Source organism: Corapipo altera, unplaced genomic scaffold (assembly GCF_003945725.1).
Source record: "Corapipo altera isolate COAL_440 unplaced genomic scaffold, ASM394572v1 51, whole genome shotgun sequence".
NCBI lineage: Eukaryota > Metazoa > Chordata > Aves > Passeriformes > Pipridae > Corapipo > Corapipo altera.
Window position 1 is genome coordinate 9,837,772 of NW_020884892.1, and position 25,286 is coordinate 9,863,057.

Here is a 25,286-nt window from a genome sequence, read left to right on the forward strand (position 1 = left end):
AAGCAGTGTGGGTTGCTGAACAGCAACAGACTGGAGATGTTGAGGGATATAAGGAAGATTTAGAGTATGCATTCAGGGCCAATGTTGACAGTAAAACTTGTTTTCTAGAAACATGCTTTTAGAAATTCACCCTGACTTAGTCTTTGAGATGAATTGATCTTTGATTAGATCACTCAAGGCTCAGGCAGGAATCCTCTGGTTAAGCTAACTCTGATTTCAAGCATCACAGAGCCAGCTGCCCTTTGCTGCTCCTGAGGAATACCACTTCCAAGGCAGCAGTACTAGGACAGGGCTTGTGCCAGCACCATGGCTGCTGTGGCTCAATGTACCAGGGCAAAACTGGCTTTGCCAGCAGTTTAAGCTACCCTGCAAACTCATAAACTAACCATAAGTACCTGTTTTTTGCAGCATAGCTACAAGGGTGACAACTTTTGATAGAGGGGAAGATCAGATAGTTGGGCCAACCACCTGTCCCTTCACAACACATCAGATATGCTTTGGTTGAGGACAAATTTCACAGAAAAGTTGATCTTTGAAGATTAAATACCTTTAGAATAGTAGCAGAAATCATAAGAATGTGGTAAAACTTTCTTAGATAGTGATTTATGTATGCATTTATTTTACTATAAACTTATTTACTTGAGTATTTATACTCAAGGAATACATGATGAATGTGGAAAGACCTGTTGAAAATAGCGCACATGTTGTTCAAACTTGCCATAAAGACTAAATTCCTACACTTCACAGTCTACTGAAAACAAATTACAGTTCTGATAAGTCTTATAAAGATCTTTCAATCTTGAATTCCTAAACTGCTGAGAAAAATTAGTTTTCCTTGGAGGGTGAATGGCAATATCTTTCAAAAAGATCAGCTTGTCTCACTGACCTCTGAGTCACACGACTGGTTTTCCCGCAATAGCATTTTCCTCTTTTGGCCTCTGTCCTCAGCTTCCTAGTTTGAATATTTGCAATTGCTTATAAATCAGCTGTTTGAACATAGAACAAAGAAGCATGTTTCTTAGCTTTAGAACTGGGGTTTATCCCTTAAATGGCAAACTGCCAACTTTTTTATTCCTCCTACGTTTTCCTGATCCATAATACTGTCTCAGTACTGCAAACACACCTTTGCAATGAAAAAACCTGTAGCTTGTGTTTTGAGGTTCAGTAGAGCCCATTCCAAGCTCGGCAAGATCACACCTTAAGCAATCACAACATTAGTAGTTAAACAAGAGTTTTGCACTTCCTAAGATTTTCTTTTAGTCTTTTTTTTTTTCTCTAAGGACTGAAAAATACTTCCTCTCACTCCCCAGAAGAAAACAGTATGTACTGTTGACAGTTTTGGGCTTTCTACGTCTTTCATCTTCCTTTAATAATCCAAAGACTTATCCACAATATTTTACTTTGACTTTTCACTTAGTTAACAGTAGCCTGTGAAATTGGTCAAATGTTAAAAGTGACCAAAAAATGCAAGACATTTATCTTACTGCTTCTAACAGAATGCATTGTTGCATTCAAATGTGCTTTGAAATTTTTTCAAGGAAAGTAATTGTGTTTGGGGATAATTTTTTATTTCAGAGAATAACAGAAGTCTTGAAAGTATATATTTTCAGAAAATAGAATAAGTATTAAGCTAAGGTCCAGTCTTAAAGCAGTGAGAACACTACTAAGCAACTACGTATCACTGAGCCATCACATGGCATGTGCAGGGCAGCCAGGGATCAGGCCCATCCAGCATGTGTTTAGGAAAGGCAGGTCCTGCTTGACCAACCAGATCTCCTGCTATGACAAGGTGACCTGCTTAGTGGATGAGGGAAAGGCTGTGGATGTTTTCTAACTGGACTTTAGTAAAGCCTTTGATACTGCCTCCCACATCATTCTCTTGAGAAACTGGAAGCCCATGGCTTGGACAGATGCACCTTCAATGGGTTAAAAACTGGCTAGATGGCTGGGCCCAGAGTGTTCCCCAGGGCTCAGTATTTGGTCCAGTTCTGTTTAATACCTTTACTGATGATCTGGATGAGGGGGATCAAGGGAACCCTCAATCAGTTTGCAGACAACATCAGTCTGGGTGGGAGTGTTGATCTGCCAGAGGATAGGAGTGCCCTACAGAGAGATTGGGACAGGCTGGATCAATGGGCTGAGACCAACGGTATGAGGTTCAACAAGGCCAAGTGCCAGGTCCTGCAGTCTAGTCACAACAACCTGAGGCAGTGCTATAGGCTTGGGGAACAGTAGCTGGAAAGTGGTCCAGTGGAAAAGGACCTGTGGGTGTTGGTCAACAGCAGCTGAACATGAACCAAGTGCCCAGGTGGCCAAGCAGTCCAATGGCATTCTGTCCTATATCAGAAACAGTGTGACCAGCAGGACCTGGGCAGTGATTGTGCCCCCGTACTTGGCACCGGTGAGGGTGCAGCTCAAATTCTGTGTTCAGGTTTGGGCTCCTCACTACAAGAAAGGCATTGAGGAGTTGGAGCACGTCCAGAGAAGGGCAACAAAGCTCGTGAAGGGTCTGGAGCAAAAGCCATAAGAGGAGTAGCTGAGGGAGCTGGGGGTGTTCAGCCTGGACAAGAGGAGATTCAGGAGAAATCATGTCACGCTCTACAACTGTCTGAAAGGAGGTTGTAGCCAGGTGGAGATCAGTCTCTTCTCCCAGGTAACAAGTGACAGGACAAGAGGAAATAGCATTAAGTCGCACCAGGGGAGGTTTAGACTGTATATTAGGAAAAATTTCTTTACAGAAAGGGTTGTCAAGCTTTGGAACTGGCTGCCCAGGGATGTGGTGGAGTCACCATCCCTGGAGGTATTTAAAAGACATGTAGATGTTGCACTTAAAAACACGGGTTAGTGGTGGACTTGGCAGTGCAGAGTTAATGGTTGGACTTGATCTTAAAGGTCTTTTCCAACCTAAACAATTCGATGATATATACAGAATACTTTTAGTAAAGATCAGTGAAGTACTAGGAAGTATGCTTATGTAAACCTTGTGTTTTCTTCTACGAGTTTTTAATCTTTTATGTTTTTGTCTTTTTTTTTCCTTTGCTTAACAGATGACCCTAAAGTGATTGTTGCCAACCTTACAGTAAGTACTTAGGACTGGGAGGTATCTCTCTGTATTGCCCTGTTCACATCTTGATTCGTGGCATTATTCAGCTTTCTCTGTTCATTCTTTAGGCAGGAAAACAAATTATTATCATGAATAAGAATGTTAAATGGTTCCCTTCATGAGTACACATTAATGTTTGTCATACATTCCACTGTTTGCTGCTATAGTAGCTTCTTGAACCTTTTTGGGCAGCATAGACACAGAATCTCCAGAAACTCCAATTCAGGGAGCATCTTTACTCCCTGAATTGAGTCTGTTTATTTATTGCTTCAGAAATGGAAGGTAATCTTTTAGAGTAAATATTTTACTAGCACTTTGAAGATGCTGAAAAAGTGCATTTGATAGTCTTCAACTTCACTAGCTTTTAATGAAAGAAAAGTGTTTAAAATAAAAATAAAACAAACCCAAATTTTGTAACCAGATGGCTTTAAATCTATCTCATGCAGATAAGGTATATTTTTGAGCATTCAGGTTTCCTCTGAAACTTAAGCTTTGATCTAGTTAGAATAAAACTCTTGATGTGTGAGCTTCATCTGTGATGTTTTGGATGATGCTTCCAATAAGACTGTCACAGGAATGAAGATTTTCAAATATATCTCTGAATGACTCCCAAGTCCTTGGATGTAAGTAAATACTGCACAAAAATGACTGACCTACATACTCTAGATGTACACTTTGTTTTCAAGACACCGCCAGTGATGACCTTAACAACTTGATTTCTATAGTTGAATGTTTTATGTATGCCTTAAGCTACTGACAGTGTGTCATTTGTAACCATTTATATTTCAGTGTAGAAAGCCAGACCAGCACTTCAAGCCTTACTTGAAACAGCACTTGCCCAAACGCTTGCACTACGCTTACAACCGAAGAATTGAGGATGTTCATTTACTGGTGGATCGCAAATGGCATGTGGCAAGGTAAACCCTTGCTTTTGCTTCCATCCTGATTTTCAGTCTTCTTCTCTGAGGAAAAGGGATTGCCCTGTCTCTTGGCATCCTGCTCCTGTACCTGTACCCTCTGAGGAAGAGGAGTTTCTAACTCGTGGTGAGGTTCAATAACATTTGAGGTGGGAGGATGTGGTTCAGAACACAAAATATTTTGAAGTTTCAGAAAATCAGTCACTGGATAGAGGGTAAAAACCCGTACTGATTTCTTTTAGCAACTTTGTGGGTTTTTTGACTGAAGAGCTCAACTGGGGAGCAGGGAATGTGGGAGGAAGAGGCAGGCTTATGTGGTGAGGGGATGTTAAGGCACAAGAGTCTGAGTGGATGCAATAGGTGAATGGAAAGAAAATGGAGATGTTGACTGAATGGATGAATGCCTGAGAACATGTGGAAGACTATGAGAGGGTGGCCATCAAAGTGCTGTGCTGGCAGTGTATTGTGTTTCAAATCCACAAAAGCCAGGATGCTTTAGCTCAGAGAAAACCCTGGTTTCGGTTGCTCTTCCTCATCTGAATTTTCAGTTATAAAATATGGGCAATTTTTAACACTTTTAACATGAATTTTAAATATTAAATATTCATTTTAATTTTTAATATTGAAATATTTTATAATTTTTAAGCTAAAAATTGAGTGAGGAAAACCAAGTTGGCGCATAACTAGAGTGAAGAGGAGAGGAGTAGCCTTTGTCTGTGAACTGTACCCAGCTTTCTGTTTTAATATTCTTTTGACACATGTTGTGTATAACACTATGAAAATGGTTGAGTCTTTATGCATGAAGCTGACTCAGTGGTTCGTGGAGGATGACACAGCTTTTGGCTCATGCTAGTCTGTTACGAGCTTTAAATTATGGTAGGGTTTTTTGCCCATATAGGTGCCAGGCAAACATGCAGTGTGTTGTAAGTGCCTTTTGACATCTGTGCTTATCTTTCCACAAATTATGCAAGGATCACTCTGCTGAAATAGTGAATGAGAAAACCCCAGTTACTTTATAGTGTAGCTCCACTGGCTGGCTGGCTGCCCCATGCAGTCACTGTGGCAGGGGTTCATGTACATTTCAAGGAATCACACTCTGAATTTTAGGCCTATAAAAGTTTCAGGTTTAAGAATTTTGCTGGAACTGATGGGATTGGCCAGGGTGATTTACATTTAGCTGTTTCCTATTAATTGCATCAGACTTTCTTTGATTTATTTATTAATTTTCAGAAATCTCATCCACCAATAATTCATTTGTTAATGTAACTGTAATTCATTATATGTTCACAGCCAGGAAAATGGTAGTCACAGATATGATTGCTGTAACTCTAGTAATTTGGAAGGCCAAAATCAAACTTTGGTTGAACATTATTTTACTGTAGATAAAGAAATTAATTTGTAGGTTTAGCTGGTCCACTGCATGTATTGCCTGCACATGTCCCTATAAAACTATAAAAAAGTACTCTGAAACAAACTGGTAATTATAATTCCTATGACACAATACTTATTTTTCCACTTATTTTTTAAAAACTTCACCTCAGTAACAAGCTGATAATTAGCATTCCTATACTACAGCACTTATTAGCTCAGCTATTTGTCTTCATGAAAATCTTTCTCTTGTCCTTTCAGCTTTGTTTCTGCTCCCCGTTTTTGTTTATTGAAGGCAAATAGGAGAAAACATTTTATAGCATTATATGACATTTGCAGCATTGTAACATCACAAATGTGTTTTAGAGAAGCCTCTGTTGGTCTTTTGAGGATTGGAATAGCATGGTCTGACACCTCCAGTCTGCAGGAGATTTTGTGACATGAGAAAGTCAGAGAAAATAATAGGCACTAAGGTTTTTATCAGTTATGAGAGCTGTCTCTTAGTTTTGCACCCTCTTAGAGTGGGAGCAGAGGGAGAAACCCTGGACATGCTGGATCAGCCTGCAGTCCTCACTACTGCTATTGAAGAAAACTAAACAGTGCAGTGCCCTGTAATGTTATGCTTCCTGCCTCCAAAGTATATCGACAGGTCAGCCGCCTTTTGAGGAAATTTTCTAATGCTTTTTCAATTTAGGAAAGCTGTGGACGTTTACAAGAAACCAACAGGAAAATGTTTCTTCCATGGAGACCATGGCTATGACAACAAGATAAACAGCATGCAGGTATGAGCAACACAGTAACCTTTGTGGGAGGGTCTTTGAAGGCAGAAGAAATTGAAGCTCTCTGCAACGTAAATACTCAGTGAAAAACCCCTACATTTTAATACTCTTCTTCTCTCTTTTTTTTTTTTTATTTTAAGACTGTCTTTATAGGTTATGGCCCCACCTTCAAGTACAAGACCAAAGTACCTCCTTTTGAAAACATTGAACTTTACAACGTCATGTGTGGTAAGCTGCCTGCCTGAGAACTTGCAAAAACAGCAAGCTGTTTTGGCCGGCAGGGCTTCATTTAGGCACCTGTGAGCTCATACCCTGAGTCCTTCCCAGTGTTCTTTTCCTAGTTCCCCTTTCCCAAGTACTCACCAGGTGGGCTGGAGGCACTTCTCAGGGGCCTCACTTTGCTCTACTTTAGCAGCTGGCCAATAAAGAGGATTTTGATGTGTGCAGCTTGACAGAGATCAAATGGACACCACTAAAATGTGTGATGTCCACATCTCAGTAGTCTAGGAAGGAGGTTTCTGTTCAGAGACTGCTTCTGCACCTGCATGTGTCATGCAGTAGCTCAGGTTCATCACTTAGTTTTCTATGGCATCTTCTGTACGATTCTGTTTCCTGAATTTGTACTGAAGCCATGAAAGAAGAATCTGATGATGTATACAGATATTCATTAGGATCTTTAATACTGATTTTTCAGCACAATTAAACTTTCAAAGTGTAATTCACAATAAAACTTTCAAGGTGTTTCAAAGGTGTAATTTTTTTCCCCCCAAACTACCTAAGAGGTAGTTATCCCTTATTTATAAATCACTGTGTTGCAGATGTTTGGTGTAAGGTCAGCACATTGACTGTAAGGTTTGCACTGGAAGCTGAAGGAATAGTTACAATAAAACTGTTTTCCAGTGTCTTGATGCAAATTAACCTTCTTGTCATAAAGGCAACAATACTATTCATGTGGCATCTGAAATTTTATGATTTGGACAAAAGATCAGTATTTTTATTACAGTAAAAGTTTTCATTAACGTGCTGTGGGTGTAAACAGTATTACTAATAAATGGCTCGGCTCGGTAGAGTTGTTGCCAATACATGTTTGAAATCTAACCGTCATTCATATTTCTTTGGTGATTTCATAGATCTGCTTGGATTAAAGCCTGCTCCCAATAATGGCACTCATGGAAGTTTAAATCACCTTCTGAGAGCCAATGTTTTTAAACCAACTGTGCCAGATGAAGTTGCTAAACCACTCTATCCTGTAGCCCTACCTTCTGCATCAGATTTTGATATAGGATGTACATGTGATGACAAGGTAAGTGTTTAGGATCTGTGGAAACTTCCACTATTAGCATTAATTTCTAATAAATTTGTAGCCATTTTATTTGTTTTGAGAGGGTTTGATCTATAAGAATTCCCCATATCCTTCCTGTGAAGTGTTTCTACCCTTTTGGAACAATTATGGCTTTTTGTAAAAGAGGAGACAAGAAAATCATCAGTGTCTTATAGCACTAGCTTTGTTTTGCTAGATGCCTAGTAAAACAAGATGTCAGAATGCTCCAGTGATCCTAATCTTGTTCCTTTTTTTTGTTCTTGAGAAGAACAAATTGGATGAACTCAACAAGCGCTTTCATGTCAAGGGAACAGAAGGTAAGAGCCTGTGCCTCAGTCAATAAAATCTACTTCTGGTTTGTTTTTTTTTTCTTTTTTGCAAATCACTTTGTGTCATTAATAACAGAGCAACTCCTGGTTTGGTTTAGTTAATGTGTATTAAACTGTCTTTTCAAGTAACTGTCAAAATAGCACACAGACATTCATGAGATACTTGGGCAAGATGAAGTGCTGCTCACATGAGGAAGTTCACACGATCTTTTGTTGTTACCAGGACTAAAGTATCGTTCACAGTGATAAAAATTTTAGTTCTTCCATTCCACTACTTTTAGAAGTTTTAAGCTCAGATGTGGAAGCAGAGACATGAGGAAAGGAGAGGGCGCATGAGGCAGTACTCTGTTCAACCACAAGCTCTAAATGGGGAAAAAACCATAGACCACATCTGCATGCTGTTTTATCAGTGTTGTTCAGGCTTAGGTTTCACCTAGAAAGGATGCTACAGCTGCTTTGACAATCTCTGGCTAGATCTCTAGTGCTTGTTTCTTAGGGTGCAGTTTACCCAGTGAAACAAGTGTTTAGAGATACTCAGCTCAATTCTGTCCCTCTTCGGTGTTCAAGTCAATGTTACTCCTAGGAGAAAGCATCCCCTGCTCTCCCTGCTCCTCATTCCTGCATCCTCCCTGCTGTAGTCCAGCACTGATTTCCATGTGGCTGCACCCTCAGATGCACCAGGACTGTGGTCCAGATTAAAGGGCAGCAACAGGAGCAGAGAGAAAGGGATGAGAACTGCTGACAGAAAGGCAAATCAAGGCAGAGCTTCTCACAGCTGTGATCCAGTTCAGCATAACAATTCACAGCATTTCCCTTACCATAACAATTGTCCAAATTAGCAAACTCTGAAGCTTTGAGTTTAAACGTGAATTTTTGAGGCACCTCAAATTGTATTGCTCAGGTGATTAAGGAGATTTGCTTTGATTCCCTTACGAAGGTATTTTTTCATTTTTTCTGCTGTGAACAGTCAATGCGGCCTATCCTTTAGTTTCTAAAGGTGAAGTTATTCATCTTATGTGAGTTAAATTGCCTTTCTGCAGCTTTCATCTTGTTAAACTGATTTTTCCAATTAATGAAGGGCTCCTCCGTGCCGTGGCAATTTCTGGTATCAGGAAAAAACATTCTTACCATTGTAGTCTGAGGTATCTCAACATCTTTGTTTTGGATTATGGTTTCGATGCTTCCTCACTGTACTAATATAAAAATAGTATTTTTAGTGTATTTTAAGATGTAAGCATTTAAACCAATTACACTTGTTGGTTTGTCAGTTTGCTGCTAAGTGTGGAATGATGAGCCCCTTATTTAAACAACAAGGAATTCTGCTAGGTACAAGTTATTTTGTTTTACTTCATTAGAGGCTGTAGCACCTGTTCACAGACCTTCCTGCATTTATTTGTTAATTCCCATCTCCCCCACAGTGCACTATGTTGTTATTCACATGCAGAAGAAAAAGATGACTTCAGCTTCTTTTGAATAAAGCAAGTTTATCATCTCTGTCCTTAGACTAGGCTTTTCCTACTTTTTTTCTTGTGTCCTGTGAAAACATCCTCTGTTTGGACTCAAACACTAATAAAACATGCCCTTTTCTTTCAGGTTAAATGCCTTTCTGTAAACTATGTTAGGCTGCTTTCCTTGTTTCTAGGTTTTAATTTCTAAAAGAAAGCCAAGTGTTTTTGCCAAAAGGTTATCAAAATCAATGAACTGTACAGGGCAGTGCAAGATTAGGCAGGAAATTTATTTTTCTTCTATCTCATTCAGTGTTTTTATCTGTTTATAAGCAAGCTTGTCAGAGTTATCTAAGGACATTTAACTGTAACTTATCACCGAGACAGAAGAAAAGCAAGTTTTACAGAGCTGGAGTCGTCTTTGTAGCCAAAGTTAGGAAAAAGGCTTTTTTTCTTTCTTTGTTTTCTTTGATATTACTAACAAAAAATAGCACACCGGTCTTCAGAACAAAATCTGTATCAGCCAAGGGGAAAATCCTATTCTTTTAGTGAGTGACGACTTCTGCCTCCCTTTTGAGAGGGACTTTACAAAAAACATAGGAAAGACAGAAAGTCCAGAGAGGAATGGCAGGACTGCTAGAATAGGGACTGATGTAAAGCTACAAAAAAAGTGCTTATCACCTCATGTGTGACTGAGATATGGACACAGGGATCCTTGAGGAGTCTCCTGTGTTTGGATGCCTCTCTCCATGCTATGACCCCATCAAGCTTTCAAGGTTAGAATGGAATTTTAATCCCAAAGGGGGTTGTGAGCCTGGAATGAGGATCCCAACTAGAACTATTGAAGAGCTGCTGCTCTGTCCGTTTCAAGATTTTCTTAGCAGTTATTCAGGGTCAGTATATCCCATTAATGATGACTGAAAAATCAGCATGTGATACAAAACCACCCTCCCTTTTTTTTTTTTCATCTTTTTCAGTAATAAATGTAAATGTAATTTCTTCTGATCTGCAGATAAGCATCTTTTATATGGGCGCCCTGCAGTACTGTACCGCACAAAATACAATATCTTGCATCACCATGACTTTGAAAGTGGCTACAGTGAAACATTCCTGATGCCTCTCTGGACATCCTACACTATTTCCAAACAGGTTAGTGCTCTCATTCATCTTGAGAAAGTGCTTAAAAATCCTGGGGAAATTTCTTTGGTACCTGTGTTCTTGAAGTCGTAAAATTCCCTTTACCCAGGAAGATTTTCCCGCCAGAAATTATGTCAAGTACCATTGCAAACAATGCCCAAATTCTTTTTTCCTTCATGAGGGAGGAATTTTAAGGCAGAAGGGTTGTATATTTCTGTTCCTATTTTAATTTTAAAGTTTTTTTCAATGGGGGTTTGTTTTATTATGAGTGACTTCATTTGAATTATTTCCCATGGTGACTTCTGCTACCTGAAGAAGGGGCTCTGCAGCAAATGCAGTAGCATGATTTGGTTGTACAGCTAGGTGGTTTATTTTACTGCACACAAGGCCTTCCATATAGTCTGTTGACTGTATGAAATAGTTTTCTTTTATCTATGAAATCTGAAATTACTCTTTTTGTTGTTTCTGTCTGTGTTCCTCAATGCAGGCAGAGGTATCAGGTGTCCCGGAGCACCTGTCCAGCTGTGTGAGGCCTGACCTGCGCATTTCTCCAGGAAACAGCCAGAGCTGTGCAGCCTACAGGGGCGACAAACAGCTCTCCTATGGCTTCCTTTTCCCTCCTCGTAAGTTTTGATAGCTTTTAATACCTGAAGATTTTGTAGTTTTCCTTTTTTGTTAGGGAAAAACCTTAGGTATGAACATACTCCAGGCACACCCCCCCAGATATAAACAGACTAATTTTGAATTCAAACAGCAGTCAGGTAAACATGTTTTTAATTTATAAATCCAAATTGGACTGCTGCATACTCTAAAAATTTTTGCCATCCTCTAGAAATAGTGCTAGTAGAAACCCTGTGTAAATGAGTGTTCTGGATTCTCCTGGAGCAGTTGTCATGGAGCAAGGATCTTCTGGGACTAGTAAATATTCGAGGGACACAACTGTCTCACAGCTGTGAACTTCATTGGTCTACCTTCCTCACTCAGTGGCTGAAATATTTCATGGTGGATTTCTGAAATTGAATTACTGGTGAGAGACTTGCTCAGAACTAGAAGATAATCTCACACTCCTCACTTGCCCTGGAAGTTGTTGGCCTCTTTTTAAAAGCTCGCAAAGCAGATCTCTGACTTTTGAGACAGCAATATAAACCTATATAAAAATATCGTGAACTGGTTGACAGTTGAAGCAAAGATAGAATCCTTCCTTTCCATGTTCAACTGCCACATTAAAGACAAATTTTGTGTATGTAGTGTGTGCTTCTGAATATAGCACTCAGATTTGCTGTTTAGATTACAGTATTCCTGGTAGTTAATCTCTGAAGCCATTTTCAAAACATTTTTATGTTCTTTGAAATTCTTATATTTCATCTTATTAATATTTTGCTGTTTCACCGTTTTCAGAATTAAGTTCCTCTGCAGAAGCAAAATATGATGCTTTTCTAATAACAAATATCATTCCAATGTATCCTGCCTTCAAAAGTAAGTGCCCTTTCCATGACTGTACTGCCCTTTCCATGACTGTACTTCTTTCCCAACAAGCATTTTTTTACTGTTTGTTGGATTATGGAACGAATGTGGTTTTTTTTACTGTGTGTTGGATTATGGGAGAAGTTTAGAACATAAAGTTCAGTTACCTGTAACCAGCAGATAATATATGTGGGCACCTGTATAGTTTTAGGTATGGGCAGACAAAATACTGCAAGAAAGGCTGAAGTCTTAAGAAAGATTTATTTTCCTTGGTACTGGGCTAAGGTAAGAGCGTAGACAGGTCAGCAGCTTTGCTTTATGACACAGTAATTCACTTTCTGTAAGACCACTGAGATTCTCTTGTCTGCAGCCCAAGCTAGTGGAGAACATACTTAGGCAACATTTTTACTTCTCAACTGGAGCCTGAGAGCGTGCACAAGCCTGGGAGCACTTAGCATGTTGTTGTAGGTCAGGAACAAGTGATTACATTTCATTTTTCTCTCCATGTCCCTAAAGGGAGACAGAACATATTGATTATCTATAAAGAAAAAAAGAAAAGAAAACAAATCTATGGAAAATGAGGAATGATTTAAACCTGGCTGAAACTTTCAGTGCTTCAGGGATATAGTATTAACATTTCTTTTGTCTGCACATCCGTTTTCTCTCTAGTTTTGCCAAGAGGTAGGAAAGCCATCAGGCTATTCTGGTGGCATTTTTGGCTTGGCAGGGATTGAGAAGCGTTGGAAGAATCTCAAGAGCCTGTTCTTGTGAGATTTCCAATTCAGATTTTAGGCCAGAGAGGTTTGGATAAACATCAAAGCCTATGGGAGTCTTTTTCTTTTTAGCCAGGAAAGAGTGTTTTTAACAGAAAAACCTGAGTAGGAACAAGTGGTGATGTTTGCTGGAAATTTGAGCAAAGGCACTTAACTGATTAGAGAGTGCAAAATTATTGGGGATTTCCCACTCTTAAATCACTTCATAAAAATGTTCTTTATGCTAATGTTAATCTAAGAAATTCAACTGAAATTCTAATCACAGGAGAACAACGCACCTCTAGCAGCTCTAGCCTTCCTCTTCATCACAAGTGGGTGAAGGATTCCTGAGAAAATATGCTGGCACTAATGTGATTCCTGAGGAATTAAAAACCACTACATGTGTGCAGGTTGCAATGCTGAGAGCCAAGTATAAGTTCATTATATGGACCTTTTTCCACAGCAGCGAAAATATGATGTGGCAGTTTTATGCTGTGCTGGCCTTGGTGGCAGTGCTGGCTGCAGAGGCCCCCTCCTCTTTGTTTTTGTAATTCACTGTCCCATCCCACCCCCATGAGCAATAATTCTGTGTCTGTCTTTTCCATAGTGAGACTGGCTTGAGCAGCTCCTGCTTTGGTGGAGCTACAAGAATGATGCCCCTGGGCTGGCCCCCCATTGCCCTGATGTTGCTCTCTGTGTGGTTGCACTGGGAACTGGAGCAGGGAACTGATTACACTACAAAATTTGAGGCAGTGGGAGAGAGGGCGAGTCTTTCCTTTTTGGAATGTTTTCATTGTTAAGGCATATGCATTGGAGGAATGAGCAGCTGAAGGAGTGGTATTGCCAAGTGGTTACTGCAGCTGAGGTTCTTGTTAGACCATTGCTGGGGGTGGCCCTGTGCATCAGCCTCAGCAGGGATTGCATGTGGCACTGAGCATTGCCATCAGCGCCAGGGAATCACGGACTTGACCATCTGTGCTGGCAAGACAAGAGTTAAACTTTTGCAAGTCTGAGAAGTTTTGTTTACACACACTTCTGTTAGTTAAAATAAAAAGGGAAAAAAGAACAAAAAGAATGATGTAACTGGAGATGCCAGTGTGTTTCCCATCCTAACTTGTCAAGGTTGAGGAGGGCATGGTGGGAGAAAGTGTTTCATGCTCTTCCCAAAGGTTGTTAAAAGGAGATGCTATGCTTTTTGCATTCTTGATGGTACCTAATTTAAAACTTAGACATTTTGCATTCAATGAGAATTTAACTCCATGACTATGACCTTTGTGCTTCCCTTTTTTTAAAATGTTTGGGGTTTGCATTTAATCACGGTGCTGTATTATTTTTAATATTAAAAAAACCAAACCAAACCAAAAAACCACCACAGCACTGTTCCCCAGAACTAGATAAGAAAGACAAAGGCAGTGTTCAGGGACATCAAAAGTGTGTGAATAGCTGTTTCTACAGCTTGGTGAAGGAACAGCAGAATCTCTATTGCAAGGCCTGTGGCAATGCCAGCCTGGAAGTGGTACCGTGTGTTTCAGTTATCACTGGTTGAGCGAAAAAAAATCAACAGAGAACAAAAGTCTGAATAGGCTTTATTGACAAAACAGAATGAAGCTGCAGTAACTCTGTAATGTTTGGTCTTTGATTTCCCCTACAGTTGTGTGAATTATGTCCACTGGATTTTTATCTTCAGGAAAGAAAAACTGTTTATAATCTTGACATGTTTTGACTTATCCAAATTTGAGTGTGTTGAGGGTTCTTTTTACTTGTTTATTTGATTGATTTTGTTTGGTTTTTTTTACCCACAGAGGTATGGAACTATTTCCAAAGGGTTTTGGTGAAGAGATATGCCACTGAACGAAATGGAGTCAATGTTATAAGCGGACCAATCTTTGACTATGACTATGATGGTTTACATGACACACCTGACAAAATAAAACAGTAAGAGTCTGTCTTTAAATTGCTTTGCTGTTTCTTCTCTTAATGGTGACTTTATCTTAAACAATTCATTGCCTGCACATAATTTGATTTTGGGGAGGGAATTTGATTTTCTAGCTCTTTTTAAAATTATTGCTCGTTAAAACTAAATGCCCAAGCAGGTAGGACAGTGGTAAAAATAAGGAAATGGCAATTCAACAGTTAACTCTTCACCTTGACTTTGAAATTAAATGTTCATCCTTGAGAGGAAGCTGAATTATGTTCCAAATTATCTGTTTTCTCTAAAATTCTCCAGAACTTAAGAACAGCACTGTTGAATTACATACTTAGGTCTTTTGTTAATTCAGTAATGCTTTGTCTCCATGTCCCTGAACTGACGAAGCCTTTCAGCGCTGCGTGGGTTTTTTCTATAGCACAGTATGAGCTAATTGGATACCCATTTTCAGACAGTGTTCAGGAATCAAGCACATCTCAACAATGTGTGTGTGTCCTCACATGTAGGAGAGGAAAGACAATGTTCTTTGTGTAACCTCCCTCCAGACAACTTCATCCTTTGTGGATAGATGTTTGCTTTATTCCCTTAGGTTTGTGGAAGGCAGCGCAATCCCTGTTCCAACTCATTACTATGCCATCATAACCAGCTGCTTAGATTTCACTCAGCCAGCCGACAAGTGTGATGGACCACTCTCTGTTCTCTCATACATCCTTCCCCACCGGCCTGACAATGATGAGAGCTGCAATGTAAGTCCTGCTGCACTACTCTAGCCCTGTGGTAAACATATTCCTGGGACATGTGAAAACCCATTATTATTAGAAGCTAGTGCTCAATGATGTGTTGAATGGCAGCACAATTTAGTGATTCTGCTGAGTGTCATGTTAAGCTCATTAGACAAAAGCACTCCTCTGCGATATCAGGGGAAATATGGAACTATTACTGCACCTAAAATTGTCTGGAAGAACTGACATACAGTAGGTTGGCAGTAAACAATCTGTAGGATTCTACATTTTGACAGACACTGTCAGTGTAACTTCAGAGCAGACTGGGGGGAGGTTGTATGTGTAGACATATTGTCCTGGCAGCCAGCCTGATGTTTTTATTGAGGTCAGTTTCCATATGCAGGTACAATACAGTCTGTCTGCTGTGGCAGTCTGGGTGCATCAGACAGCATGATTACATCCAGCCCACACAATATTAAACATATAGGCTAAAACCTGCCAAGGGTAGAGTGCCAGCTCTTACTGTTTCCAGAATCCCTTGATTCAAGGGAGAAGTTTGGGTTCCTATTACAGAGACAGCCAGACACCCTCCTGGTTTCTTTCTTATCTTCCTTTAGGATGCAAGGTCTTACACTGTAAGAATGCTGATGAAGGCTTTGGTCTGGTCAGCGCTGCAGAAAGTAACACACACACTTGGCAGCTGATGGTGTGGCAGGAGTGCAGTTGGGTCCCCGTGGGCTCCAGCACTGTGCGAGGACAGCAGTCCCCCCAGGCAGCTGTATTTAGACTTGTCCTTCCGCCGAACTTGTTCTCCCATTACACAGCTGTGTGAATTCCTGCACACAGACACTTCACTATAGGCTGCCAGGAGACCGTTTCCTGAATGAACGCATTAATGTTATGAATTTTGTATTGGCAAAAAAGTTAAGACTCCTGTTCCAGCTACAGGCAGAAATAGTCATTCCAGTTCTGTACACAATTCACCTGGAACACTGTTTCTTTCTCATTCATCAAACATCGCCTGCTTTCAGGTCCCTCTTTTTAAAACCATGTTTTTGGAGAAGTATCCCTCTCTCTTGAGCAGGTCTGGCTTTCCCCTGTTTAGACTCACAACTGCTCTGGGCAGAGAAGTCTTCCACCAGAAGTCTCCTAAAGTCCTACATATACTTCATCGTGGTTTTTCTCTGGACTGCTTTCCTCTGAGTCAAGATCCAGTTGGTGATCTGACGGTTACTAGTCTGGCAGTTATTAGTGCCTCTGCCCTTATAACTCTACCCATATGTCATTTTATGACAAAGTAATTTATTTTTTCCTCCCTCTGTTGCAAGTCATATTTCTCTTAAACTGTTGAAATCTTTTTTATGAGCTCTTTACAATAATGGCCTCTTTTAGTCTTTGATTTCTTACATCTCAAAACAGGCTTCTTTTCTCTATAGGTCACACTACTTATGGTGTGCGTATTTACAGTTCTGAGAGGAACTTCAGTGCTACTACGAGGTCATTAGCAGATATTGGTCTATGAATTCTATATAGCAAAGCACCACTCCAATAATATTTAAATGTTGCTCTTGAATGAAAGTACAGTTAGGCAAATTTTTGCCATTGAAATACAGCATCAGTCTTACTTTTGCACGTGGTTTTCCATCTTATTTGTTCAAAGAAGTGATTGTGTAAAACCTCACCATATTTCATGGATGAAATGCATGGAATAATATAACAATTTTACCTTAACCTCTCCATGGTTTTCTTTTAAGATTTGGAGAAATATTAGCTTTCCCTCCTACTCTGCTCTAGCTGCACACACTTTCTTCACAGAGCCATACCACTACACTTCTCATTTGAATTTGTTCCATTTCTAAACTGTGTTTATTCATGGTGAGGTTATACCCATTTATCCTTGTGTCAACATTTTTCTATGTCTTAAATAGTTCTTCACTGGGCTTCTTTGGGATTTACCCTAGTGATGATTTATGGTGAATCTCAAGGCATATACTTCTCTCTATTCGTGGAAGACCCAGGATCTTTTTTGCTCTTGTAAGAAAGGATGAGTATGGTAGTAGTCTTCCTATGCATCTCTTCCAGTCTGATCTTTTTTTAGTTTTTCTTTTTTTTTTTCCTGGATCATGGATGAGAGAAAATACTGTAGCTCAGATCTCAAAGTGAAAATGTTTTTTTTTCCTCTGATACTACCTAGGATTTTCTTTTTCCATAGCTGTTTTATAATGGTGGCACACATTCATGCACAACCAGTACATCCAGGTCTTTCTCTTCTGTATGTCAGATAACCTAACTTCATACTATACCAGGGATTCCTGCATCTGCATCCTCCACTATGCTATGCTGTTATTCCTCTGCACTGACAGGTGTTCCCAGTTGTTGTGATTTTTTACTAGTACACTAATGACCTTGGCTCAAGAAGCATGTGTGAAAATATTACACAAAATCCTAAGACCAAAGCTGAAGGAACCCTGCTAGAAACTTCCTCCAGACCACTATTTTCCCTTTCAACAAAACCTTTAATTTTTTTTTTGACAAGCAAGTTCCTCACCCACCTGTCTACATGCATCATGTTCAGCTTTCCAGCTAATAATTTGATATTCAAAGAGATTCTTTTCCAGAATATCTGGTACATTTTCCACTGGATTTTAGGTTATCCTCCTAGTTGATTGCCTATTTTGATTTACCTTCATATTTTCTTTTTCCTTCTAAGACTCACTGTACTATTGACTAACCAACATAGGTGGGAAAAACTATAATTTAAAATGTATACATTTCATTCATTGTTGTCTCATAATGTAATAATGTAATACTGTGTTAGCTGATCACTCTGTTTAAAATCCTTGCCACTTGACCTGAGCCTTCATGGGCCAGTTGTGGAATGGAAAAACTAAAACCTAGATCAGTTGATTGATTTTCTGGAATCATGCAAAAGCTGTCTATTTGGACTTGGTTTAAACAAACCTCACAGTCCTGTGATTTATTCATGTTGTAGATCTTTTGCAAAGTGACTATTCAAAAAAGTGAGCTTTGTAGCTCATTTTGGACTTCTCTCTGAGCTCTGCAAAATGCAGATTTTCTGCTCAGAAGGAAGGTTTGGAGCAAACAAAAATGTTAGAGTAACTGTGTTTGCAATAACAACCCTGCTGAGGCCAGTATGCAGACCAGCAACCTGACTGTCAGGCCCAAGGCTGAGCAGGGGGCATTCCTGAAGCATGGCACTGCAGGCAAAGCAGAATGAGTAGGGTGTGCTCCCTTCCCTCTTAATTTACATCTTTCTTTTCTTGTTCCAGGCCTGATTTTGGGCCTCAGGTTGCTAGTGACATGGAGAGGAAAGATGGTTTGGAGCTGAGAAGCTTCAAATCTGACAAGTGCTGACTAGGTCATAGATGTTTGCTTAAGAGAAGCCACCTGTGATCTCTCTGGTACTTCATGTCCTCTCTGTGCAAACAGTCAAGCTCACCTTCCTGGCTTTTGTTGGGTGACCCACTTATTGGGCTGTGGCATATTCACTGTGTTGGATAGCCTCTGGCATTGCTGAAGCTTAGTCTTGATCCATGAGAGGATCACTTTGCAGGAGGATCTTGCTGAGACAATTAGAAGAGAGTTCATTACCAGGAGTAAGCCCAGAAATAGAATTTTAGCAGCAAGATTTCAAAGTGACACGCATCGAGTCCAAAAGCCCAGAGACACAACCCTCCATTCCTGACTTGCTTCCCCAGCAGCAGGGTAGACGTAGCAGGCAGAGAGGCCAAAAGGGGAAAAGTCCTGTTTGCTTTGTCCTTTTCCCATGTCTGCTCCCTGCTGTGCAGTCCCCAGGGCTGGCTGCAATGCTTGTGAGATGTTTTGAACTGGTTAACACACTCAAACAGCCAGTCACTGCAGTGTTTTGCAGAGCTGATCTTCTGATATGCTTGTGAGTTACCTTTGTTTGTGAATCACTCCAACATGTGCCGGTGCTGGCACAAGGCAGGCAGCAGGAGCTGTCCCCTAAGAGAAATTATACCCACACAACCTAACCCCGATCATGCTGGCATCAACATCTTCCTGATTTCTTTTTTTTCTTAAATGGCAAGTTCTTGGTGAAAGTCTTTTTTCTGTCAGTGAATAGTATATATGTTCCTATAACAGAGGTTTTTAGGTACCAACATAAACCTTTGTCCCAAATGTGTAATGAATTGCAATGGTCTCCTAAAAGTAAAGTGGAAAGATTAAAATAATGCTGTGTTAGATGATGTGATGGTCAATTGAGAATAATGTGTAGGGGTAGGGTTCAAAGCTAAACAGCCTGGAGCTTGGGCTTTGGTAATACAGAAGTGATGAATATGTGAGATGTTTCTGTGAGGTAAAAAAATGTGTAGTGGTTAGTGGATCTTCTAAAAGCATACATTTGTTCTTCTGAAACACCTTTCAACTTGGGGCCAGCTTTTCCATTGTCTCAACCGTACTGTAAAATGAGTACTGATATAAAATTGTAGGATTCATCTTGCCTGTTAAGTTTCAAATCTATTTTCTTGCAACTCATTTACCTTAGTCATTCTTGAATAAGGCAGAGATTTTTCAAATGTAACAGATGTTTAGGAAAGTTGCATTTGCTTTTGGAGCTGATTTTTGACAAAGCATGTTATAAACCTGGGTTTGTTTTGTTGGGTTTTTTTCCAGAGCTTGGAGGATGAATCTAAGTGGGTTGAAGATCTTCTTAAGATGCACACTGCACGTGTGCGTGACATCGAACAGCTCACTAGCTTGGACTTCTTCCGAAAGACCAGTCGCAGCTACACAGAAATCCTCTCCCTAAAGACATACCTGCATACGTTTGAAAGTGAAATTTAGCTTTCTAACCTTACTCAGTGCATCCTTTTATCAACTGGTGTATATTTTTATATTGTTTTTATATTTATTAATTTGAAACCAGGACATTAAAAATATTAGTATTTTAATCCTGTATCAAACCTTAAATATTAAACGTTTGTGTCATTTGTTTTATTTCTCTAATGTTTAATATAGGTATGTCTCTTGGTTGATTTAGTAGTGCTTGTAATACTGCAGTTTGAGTCCTTACTCTGAGCTTTTAAGTGGTGCTGCAAGGTTTGATGCGTGCATCAAGGAAATATTAATTTTCCATGCTCCTTTACCACACTTGTAGTCCTGTACTGTATATCAAAATACTGAACATGTAAGATTACAGTCATTTACTGTTAACTGTGTGACAGACATATTTAAACACTATAGACAAATAGCATCTTAAATATAATAAACCACACATTCAGTTTTTTTAATGTGTTTTGACTTCCTTTCACAGGGATGTTCAGAGGGGCTTGTGGGCAGATGAGTACTCACAGATTTCTTACTGGGCAGAACCCTTCTCAAGAGCTTAGGTTTGCTGGTAAGAAGACTGTCAGGAGCCCAGGTGCCCCACCCTGGTACTCAACAGTGAGACCATAAAATAGACACCCTCAGTAGTCATTGCTGGTAAGGCTTTGCTACAGTGGCAGAGCTGGGGGAGGAGGATGCTTGTTTTCACAAGCTACCAGGGGTACCCCATGCTTTTGGGCCACTTGGTCCTGCTCTAGAGCTGTGGAGAGGATTCGTGATGACATCTGCTGTCACTGATGCGACTGTCACATCCCTTCTCTACCACAGCTGGACTGATTCCTGGAAATACCCACTCCATCATCCTTTGCTTTGACTTTGATGGAAATTGAAGTAAGGCAGATGTTGAAGGTGATGATATTGCTAAACACATAGCAGTGGGCTTTTAGCTGGGAGGAGAAAATCTGATTTTTGTCATCTTGTTCTAACAGCCAGAATCTTCCACGTATTCCCTAGTCTGAGTCTAAGGCTTAATGACAGCCCTCGTTCTCAAAGGAAGCCCCTTGGCCTCATTGCACATATGTAACTTCTGGTACAGTAAAGTCCATACAGTGCACGTGATTTACAGCCATCACCTGCCTGGTCAAGGGAGTCAAGTCTCTGTTTGCTGGTTCTGCGGAGTAACAGTCTCATAATCCTGGCAAGCCCCTACAAGTGACACTGATGGCACAGTCCTAAGCCAATGGAAGAGACTGTGTTGCCTGCTGGTATCTAGGTAATGGCCTGATTTGGCTTTGACAGCTTTTATAGAAGGTATATGTTATGGAGCATTAATGTTAGTGTAGTTAGATGATGTAAAAGATACATTATTGTTTAGAATGCCTCTTGAAGCTGAAGCCACTAGTGGCACTATCGTAAAGCCTTTGTTTGGGGTTATAGCTTTCCCTCTCTCTAGAAAAGTGATTTTCTGTTTTCTCTTTGGGGGTTACAGATAGTGGAGGAAAGCAGGAAGGGCTGGAAGGCATCTCAGCCATGTACACAGATGAGTAGCCAGGCCTCCGAAATAAAATTAACCTGGCACAATTTCAGCAACTTGCATCCCTGTAGAACCCATCTAAGAGAAAGTAGTAAACTGGAATTGTGTTAACACAGATGATAAAGTTCTTGTGAACAGTAGACAAAAATTCAGTATTCTAGGTGCCAAATTCTGTTTAATTTAGAAGAGTACAGAACTTGAATGCTTTAAAATATCCCCAAAATGTTAGGGTGGAAATTCTAATAACTGCACAAAGCTCTTGGAAACATCCTATTCTTGCAACTTAAAAATTGTCTCTTGTGGTTGTCTGGTAGCACAGAAATATTTTCCTGGAAGCTTTTGGCAGGGCTTCTTGCCATGATAAACTTTATGTTCTTACATGTACTACAAAGGGTATTTCCTCTGGATTTAAAAGAGTTTTCAGTTAAGACCTAATTCCTTCGACACCAGCTTCAGTGATGATTTAATGTAGTGGTTCATAAACCAAACTGAAGACCACCACTTTTTGCTTTAACATTAATCTGTTTCCCTGTTTTTTTGGGTTTTTAATTAAATCAAATTATGTAATTCTTTTATTTTTTCTCAAAACCAAGATGACATTTATACCAAAGGAACGTTAAAGCTCTAAAAAATATTCTTCCTGTGTTCAGAGAAGTTTCCTTTTGAAATACAGTTTCTAATAATTGCTGGGAGAGACAGTTTAGCTCTCTCCCACTTATGTCAGTGGGGTTTATTCTGCTGGTTTGGCACTATTAGTATGTAGGGAAATGTCATTTTTTTTTTAACTCAGTTGTTTATTGTAACAATAAATACTAGTAATTTACTTCTGTTCTGCCTACTTCTCTTCAGCCCCTGGTCCCATGCTCTTGCAGGGTATTGCTGTTTTATTGTAATGTGCTAGCAGAAATAGCTGTGCTGGGAAATGTTTGTGGTGACTTCTGCACATTGCATGGGGTACTTTTCCTGTTGAAAGATACCTTATCAACACAAAAGCTCCAGTGCACAAAAACTCCAGCTAAAGCCTTTTAAATCCCTCTAAGCAACATGAGCTCTGCAGGAACAACAGACATTTTAAAGGAAACTTGTAATTTGCCTTTGGCATTCCTTGGGGTGAATGTTAGCTTAGGGCAGAGGGAAGGAACCCCTCCGCTTTCCATTCCTGTTAAAACATTTTGAAAATATGAAATACTACTTGTTTCTGTTATATGTTGCCTTTTCTTGATATTACTCTGGCTTCAGCAAGAGGTCCACTGAGGAGAACAAGCACTGAATTTTTTTTGTTGAACAAACACTAGTTTTGAGGGTTTGGGTAATTACTGTTTGCAATGGGTGATATAAATTTGAGGTATGTTTAATGAGTCAGATTGATTGAGCAATTGCTAAAACGACAGAAGCTCTGTGTGTCCTGCACACCTAGCAAAGTCCTTTTGCTCTGGGAAAAATCCTCCAGAGGCAGTTATGCAACTAAAATAACCCTGCTACAGGAAACTATTACTTTTTTAACCCCTTTTCCACAGTCATATATCCTGAATAGATAAGCACTGAAAGCAGGTCAAGTAACCTGACCAACTGCATGGCCATGATAGCAAAATTACAGCAAAAGTCACTATCTTATCCTAACTGGTCTGTGCCATCTTATGAAGGTTTGCCAGAAGTCATAGGGATACAGTTGGAGTAAATTTAAATAACCATATTTAATTAGGCCAGTCTTGCTGTGTCCCTGGAGGCTGCTCCAAAGAAATCCTGCCATAGTCCCTATCTTCTCAGTACTTTAAATGCAAACAGTTGATCAACTAATTGTGTGAAGATTTTAAGACTTTAACAAATGTAAACACACATGTACTTCTTGTAGGAGAGGTTAGAAAACAAAACCAGTGATAGAGAAGAGAGGAAGTTTCTTGCTTCAGGAGACAGAAGAAGTCGAACGGTTGAAAGTCCAGGAGATGCTGCTAGAAGGGAACTGGGGCTAGAGAAGATTTATTTGGCAGGTTTAGGAAGTCCCTGTTCCCCCTGCATCCAGCTTCTTCTGATAGATCAGTCTCTCACGCACAACAGATGAAATAGCTCTCTAATTCCTGCACACAAATGGGAAGCAGAAAACTTCTCAGGAGAGCTGGAGGACTTCCCCTCTGAAGGTGTTGCTAGCTGCAGGAGCAGAACTGGAACTTCGGAGTTGTTCAGACTGGATAGTGAGTATAGAGTGCAGAACCCAACCTGAAAAAAATAAATTTGTCACAGCAGGAACTGATGTACCAGCAGTCCTTCCCTTCAGTCTCATATCCATATCAAATATCTTTAATTACCCTTACATTTGCATTACATTTCTGCACAGCACACCTCTGCTCCTCTCTGCAGGAGACAGGAAATATTGCTTGCATTGCAATTGATAAAATTCTCCTTTTAATTTTTTTTTTTAATTGGCAAGCCCCTACCTACAAAGGAGCAACTACAGTTGCTCTGCCCTGTGAGGGAGAGAGAAAACCAAACTTTCCCAGAGCAGGGGAGTGTGTGGATGCTGCAGAGCTGCCATCTCCTCTCTGCTCCAGTATGGTGCTCTTCCAATGAATTTGGCACTTATGTCAGTAGGGTTTATTCTGCTGGTTTGGCACAGAGAGACAAATGAAACTTCACTACCTCTGTGGGAGGCTGCTGTTACCACAAGCATGGATGAAACTGTGGCATGGAGAGGTTGAATAGTAGGTTTAAGGGCATGCATATAGTATAGCCAGTAAAGCTGGTCACAGCACTCCTGTATAGGTTTAATATGTGACATTTTGAAATAATTTCTGATAGTGCTACCACTGGTGGGAGGGCACAGGGTAAGTTTTGTAATGCAAAAGTCTCGGAATCACGTGGCTGAAATAAAATATGAATACAGGGCCATAGAAGCAAAGCTCAACATCCTTTGGGGACAATCAATCATGCTGAATTGGTTTTCTATTAATACTGTGCATCAAAATGCTTTTGGTAGGCCTAGTTCTTTACCAGAGTCCTGTATCTCCAGAGGGATGCTACAGCACTTGTCTGTCCATCCTGGCTGTTGTCCTAGTCCAACTCGGTTTTGTGACTAGTTTCAATTTCCATTGCTGCTGTGTCAGACAGCTGTTGCACTTGACCTGAGATACATGGTATAGTCATGAAAATACAAGTTTACTCTGACCAGGATAGACTTGCCAGCAAATGATTAGTACGGCACTAGCAGTACGTCTTCCAAGTTGTGGAATGTGTTTGAAATGTTTAAAGTTCAGCCCATGTTCAAGACAGGAGAAAAAAATGGCATTTTTAAACATTATGGAAAAATACCTAATCTCGTTTCTTTGCACTTGTTGTGTAAATACAAGATAAGAGCAGTATTCCCAAGGTTACTGCAAACAGCCTGTCACTACAGAGTACAAACTAACATTTACTAAAATGTATGTTGACATAAAAAACAGCATTGCTGCCATCAGCCATGGTAAAAAAACCCACAGATTTCTTTGCCCTTACAAGTCAAAAGTTTGGGATGTAACTTATTCAGATCTGCCCTCATAGAGGAAAATCCCTGTCCTGCTTATAGCATGCACAGTGTGTGCACAGTTGTTCTGGAACCTTACCTTACCCTCTTACTTTATCTGTTGTTTTCTAAATATGGCAGGGAAAGGCAGATGGAGGTCACCCAGGTTTCATCTGCAGATTT

At 40.0% G+C, this 25,286-nt stretch overlaps 1 protein-coding gene across 8 annotated transcripts in view; it reads left to right on the plus strand.

Annotated features, from left to right (window-relative positions):
• The window catches only part of ENPP2 (ectonucleotide pyrophosphatase/phosphodiesterase 2), a 73,069-nt gene extending 52,529 nt beyond the window's left edge, over window positions 1-20,540 (plus strand). For 5 of the 8 annotated variants that reach the window (XM_027645574.1, XM_027645575.1, XM_027645569.1 and 2 more), the window contains 12 exons: window positions 3,048-3,079; window positions 3,893-4,020; window positions 6,083-6,170; window positions 6,308-6,395; window positions 7,298-7,470; window positions 7,754-7,805; window positions 10,275-10,411; window positions 10,887-11,022; window positions 11,798-11,875; window positions 14,418-14,550; window positions 15,132-15,288; window positions 19,924-20,540. In XM_027645574.1, coding sequence (XP_027501375.1) covers window positions 3,048-3,079; window positions 3,893-4,020; window positions 6,083-6,170; window positions 6,308-6,395; window positions 7,298-7,470; window positions 7,754-7,805; window positions 10,275-10,411; window positions 10,887-11,022; window positions 11,798-11,875; window positions 14,418-14,550; window positions 15,132-15,288; window positions 19,924-20,094 — 1,373 coding nt within the window. In that variant the 3' untranslated portion in view covers window positions 20,095-20,540. Of the gene's footprint in view, window positions 1-3,047; window positions 3,080-3,892; window positions 4,021-6,082; window positions 6,171-6,307; window positions 6,396-7,297; window positions 7,471-7,753; window positions 7,806-10,274; window positions 10,412-10,886; window positions 11,023-11,797; window positions 11,876-14,417; window positions 14,551-15,131; window positions 15,289-16,348; window positions 16,494-19,923 lie in introns of all 8 variants that reach the window. The other 3 variants (XM_027645570.1, XM_027645572.1, XR_003528033.1) reach the window with 2 other exon arrangements.
• Window positions 20,541-25,286: the final 4,746 nt, after the last annotated feature.